This window comes from Benincasa hispida, chromosome 11, assembly GCF_027475165.1.
Source record: "Benincasa hispida cultivar pf3 chromosome 11, pf3_genome.v1.1, whole genome shotgun sequence".
NCBI lineage: Eukaryota > Viridiplantae > Streptophyta > Magnoliopsida > Cucurbitales > Cucurbitaceae > Benincasa > Benincasa hispida.
Genome location: NC_143488.1, coordinates 64,954,657 through 64,960,038, shown reverse-complemented (window position 1 = coordinate 64,960,038; position 5,382 = coordinate 64,954,657). Strand labels below are relative to the sequence as shown.

General features: G+C 38.8%; 1 protein-coding gene across 1 annotated transcript; it reads right to left on the bottom strand.

Annotated features, from left to right (window-relative positions):
- Window positions 1-3,535: 3,535 nt before the first annotated feature.
- On the bottom strand, window positions 3,536-5,170 carry LOC120090775 (protein PSK SIMULATOR 1-like). Its single transcript, XM_039048484.1, has one exon. It carries the CDS (start codon window positions 5,168-5,170, stop codon window positions 3,536-3,538), a length of 1,635 nt encoding a protein of 544 aa, XP_038904412.1.
- Between the last annotated feature and the right edge of the window lie 212 nt (window positions 5,171-5,382).

Below are 5,382 nucleotides of genomic sequence, written 5' to 3'. Positions count from 1 at the left end.
TCCAGGATTTGATCACTGGACGGTGTTAAGACGATCCTTAAGTATCTTCCAAGAATGAGAGACTACATGCTCGTGTATGGAGATAAGAATATGATCCTCACAGGATACACAGACTCTGACTTTCAGACCGATAGAGATTCTCGCAAATCGACATCAGGTTCAGTGTTCACTCTAAATTGAGGGGTTGTAGTGTGGCGAAGCATCAAGCAAGGATGCATCACGAACTCCACTATGGAAGCTGAATACGTAGCCACTTGTGAAACAGCTAAGAAGGTTGTTTGGCTGAGGAAATTTCTTTCAGATTTGGAAATTGTTCCAAATATGGATTTGCCTATCACTCTTTATTGTGATAACGGCGGGGCTGTGGCAAGGAGCCTCGGAGTCATCGTCGGGGTAAGCATATCGAACGAAAATACCACTTGATAAGTGATAGTGTGCATTGCAATGATGTGATAGTCACGAAGATTGCGTTGTACCACAACGTTGTTGATCCCTTTACAAAGGCTCTTACGGCTAAAGTGTTCGAGGGTCACTTGGAGAGTCTAGGTCTGCGAGATATGCAGCATCTTGTCTAGGGCAAGTGGGAGATGATATTGGGTTATGCCCTAGTTTATTGTATTTCGTACATGTTTTATATTGTATTGTACATTAGGATTGGTGTCTTAATCTTCCGTATTCTCGTTGTTTGTAATGATACACATTGTTTTATGAATAAAATAACTGTTATTTCATTCTAGCATTTCTTCATATCCAATAAATAAAGCTCCATGGTTATCTTATGTAAACTTAAGCATGTATATGTGATATACAAGTGGATCATGACTTAAGTGATAACCTAGATAGGTCTGTAGTATAAGGATTAAGGTGGGATACCTGATCCTGGTGACACTATGGATACGGCCCGATTTGTAAAGGTTTGCAAGTATTGTAAACTACTACAGATGGTAGATCTTGACCATTCATGTGGAGACGTGCGAGTAGAGGTGTCCTATACAAAGTGTTTGTATAAGATCGGACCACGAGATGACTAGACTCTATATATAACGCCATTGATACTAGAGACTTACATCTCACCTAAATGACCATAGGTGACACGACCTCAATCCTAAGTGTTTTGGAAACTCCTGCCTTTAATGGCGGTCATTTGATTAGTATGGGTGAGAGTGGCCGGATTGCCAACTTAACATGCCTACCTTTTTGGGGACTTATCTGATTTGGGAGCTGGAAACTCAATACACAAGATGGAATTCACTCATTCCCCAAAGTAGGGGTAAGTAGAGAGATTGCTTCTTTAAGGGCTGATTCTAAGGCTTGAACATAATAGCCACAACTTCTCTTTGGAAGAGAGAACTCAGTCATAGTAGGACTATGACTTATGTTCATTAGAGAGATCAGTGGTACTTAAGGAGTTAGATGTAACTACAGGGGCATAACGGTTATTGGCCGAGCTGTACTTATGAGCGATTTGTGAAGGGTTGCCGCACTGTTGATTGGTCAAGATAGACACATAATATAATTTTGGTAAGGAAAGTTCAGTTGTCGGTCTTTAGTGGAGTGCCTGGCAGTTAACGAATGGTGGATCCCATGACTAAAGAGTTTAGTCAGTTATTCACGTACCGTTGGAGCTTCGAGCTACAGGTCCATAAGGTCCCCTTGGTAGCTCAATGGATTTAGTTGACGATTAGTTCTTAGTGTTGATTTGAAATGTTCAAATTGACAAGAGGTAATTTGATTATATTTGATATGATCGGTATGATGTATGAGATACATCTAGTAGAGGATTAATGTAAATGAGATTTACATTAAGTACCATAGAATAGAAAAAGAGCTATGGTTTATATGTTTCATGAGATGAAATATTAAAACTATAGGTTATAAATATATTATGATAAGTTGGTTATCATTTATATTTATAATAATATTAGTTATTGGATAATTATCTATTTTTCTCTAATAATCAATTGAGTAGGAGGTTATTAGTGGTTTCATGGTAACCGTGAGATAAAAGGAAAGATGTTTTCCTAATTTTAGTAATGTTGAAAATTATTGTTTTTGAGATTTTCCAATCTCGGAAAATACTCACGAGAAGTTGTCAAGTAAATTGGATTTACTAAGCGATAGCTTGGAATAAGGTAAACGATCGTGGAGTGTTAGTAGGCGGCAGACACTCAGCTAAGCAATGAGCTAAACGATCGTATAGCTTTTGCTAGACAATCGCTTAGTTTTTCCTAAATGATTGAGCATCGACCTATATGATAGGTTCTGTCATCTCCCACTTGCTCAACCGTTTACACGATTGTGTTTTCTCCGATCTTCTGCCTCAAACCAAGTCCACACAGAGCCCACCCTTTGGATTCTCACACCAAGAATACCAAGGTAACCTTATTGGTGGTGTCATACTCAACTCGACACTGTTGAGGTTCTGTGGAGACCGTTCGTATTGTTCGAGGTGTTTGTGACCAAGGCGATCGCTTAGTGTTTGTGCAGTGTAGCAGTCGTGTTGGACGAACGTTCGGGTGTTGCTATGTTCGAGCGTTCATGATCAAGGAGCTTTGAGATGAATCGACAAAAGTGTGTTACTCTTGTCTTTGATCTGTTGTTGAACATGCTGTAATTTCTGTATTTAATGCATAACCGTGTGTTTCTATTTGTGATTATAATTGTGAAGTTCATATATGATTGTAATTTGGAATGATCTTTCTGCTACTCATGGAAATCTTTGTGTTCGATTTCCTTCACGACTTACTTCTATTTGATCTAATCGATATGACCGTTAGTGAAGCACACATTCATATCGATAGACGATAATAAGGTCGATTTCTTCATCAATGGGTTTATTAGATCATACAATAAAAAATTGAATAGTGTCGATATTAGTGACGATAAACGAGTGGAATACTAAATAAACTAATGTGACCAGATTAATGGACGAGCGAACAAATGATCAATGAACTAAGAAATGAATATCATAAATTAAATCGTGAAGAAGTGAAGAACAGTGGTCTCAAACAGTCGACAAATTGTTTGAAATGGTCGTAAATGGGTGTGTTTGGTGTTGTCGATGAGGAACCATGTTATGAGGGTAGTTTAGTCATTTTCCTTCTACCTCTTAATTAATGATTTGAAGTAAACAGATTCATCAACCATACTACTTTTGAAAAATTAGATGGGTAATCACACTAGTTTACCATTCAAGCCCATTCCACAATCAAGATTACACTATTTTCATTACTAAAGTTAAACGTGGCCTAAATTCAAAATATATGGCACCATTTAAAGGTTGAGAATTTGAACCTAATCTTTCCATATTTAGATTTATGCAACTTAAACATCAAATTTACTAATCTTTAAACCATACAAACTCAACTTCCTAACTTCTTTTCCAGGGAAGAATTCATACAAATAATAAGTAAGTTTCAAGAGCTTGAGTTCATATAGTTTCTTATTGCACTAACTCATATAAATACTAAAATCACCGTAATTCAATTGTAATTGACATATCCTCATTCTAACTTTGATTGTACTGAAAAAATAATTATACATGAAAATGGGAAAACCCATCATTTCTACTGAAATAATTCCTATGAGCTTCAACTCCAAGTGGGTTTAATAGTCTCTTCTCACAAACTTCATTAGAACTGCAAATATTGCTCAGAGCCACAAGCAACTCAACAATGGCGTCCTCTGTTTTCTCCCTGTCTGCATAATGAAGGGTCTGCAGCAGCAACACATGCGACCTCGACCCACTGCCGCCGCCATCGCTGTTGCCTTCGCAATCCGGCTGCTTCTCAAAGCTCTGCTCTGAATGCCACGTGTTCATGTCATGAGCCATCGGAGCCAACCACTGCAATATTTTTGCCATTGCGGATTTACTCTCCGCCGCCAAAACTGGATCGTACAGCGATGAGTGCCGAGCTTTCGTCGTCTTTCTCAGTCGCAATCTCAGAGCTTTCACAATACTCACCGGCAACATGTTGAACAAATCGTCTCGTTCCTCGCTACCGATCAGGTGAGGCGCCGATGCCAAATTCTCAATCGAAACCACGATTTTGCCGTAATGAATCGCTAAGGCGGCGGCACCGAGGGAATTCTTAGGTGAGTTTGATAAATTTTCTTTGATAAAGAACGATGAGATTGAATAATGTCCACCATTGGTTCGTTTTGGTGACGATGATGCTCTGCTGTCAACTGCTCTGTTTTTCACCTTCAACGATGACGTTTTGCGTACCGGCAGAGACGGCTGTGAAGATCCAATTTCTCTGTTCTTACAGTCTCGGAATGATCGAAAATGGGGAAATTGAGTAAATCTTTTACTCTCCGAAGAAATCTTCATCAATGGCGGACTGTGGTTATAATTCTGTTTTTTCCCCTGTTCTTCTAATTCCGACCACCTGTAACTCACCGCCGGGACAAGACGGTCGGCGGATTTCTCTCCACTCTCCTCCGGCCGCCGCATTTCCCTAACCCCAAAAACAATTTTGATTCGTTCTATAATCGTAATCATGGATCTCATGAAAAGTCTAAAAATATAATCAAACGTTCTGTTCCAAGGAGTTATTAATTTCAAGCTCTGCACACGGCGGCGGTGCCATGAAATTTTCTTCCGGTACTTGAACGATTTTCCTTGGCCGCCGGAAAATGAAAAAATCGTCGTCGTTCTCTTCAAATTCCGTTCAACTTCCGCTAGAATCTCCATTTCTCTCCACAGCTCCGCCGTGAGCACAACAAATCTCTGCATTTTCTTCACTCTTCTGTCCATTTTTTTCCATTTGTATTGCCATCCAAACCAATTGAATTCGTTCTTCAGTGGATCTTTGACGAATCTTTCAAATTCATGAAGAACAGGGTCAGAACATTTGGCCCCGAATCTCACGATTGATTTCGCGATATATTGAAGATCTTCGACGATTTCTTTCATGAAAAGTTCCGTTAGAAATGCTTCATCGGTTGAAATTAGTTTTCTGATTCCAATTGAGTTTGAAAGATTTTGTTTTGCTCTTGAGAATTCGTTGTCTTCTAATCGATTCCATAGCTGAACAAGCTTTGACATTAGAGCTGTAATTTCCAACGATAAGAAACCGATCGCCGACGGCTCCGGCTCCGGCGGCATAACTTTTCGGGAAACCCACCGGAATGTTGAACTTCTTGTGGGTCTCCGTTCTTTTGCCATTTTTTCCGGCGATGGGTATTGAATTAATTCAGAAAATTAATGCCCTGAGAGGAAATTAATAACAACATAAGTGTCATCGAATCTCTCAATGAAGTTAAAAAAACAAAAGTTCGGCTTTTTAAAAGATGTATTTTGATTAACTTTTTTTTTTTTTTTTAATTTTCTTGTTGTATGGAAATTTATATTTGGAAAAAATTTAAAATTTACAAGAA

Coding starts and splice junctions, on each gene's coding strand:
- LOC120090775 (XM_039048484.1), bottom strand. CDS start 5,170: ATGGCAAAAGAACGGAGACCCACAAGAAGTTCAACATTCCGGTGGGTT.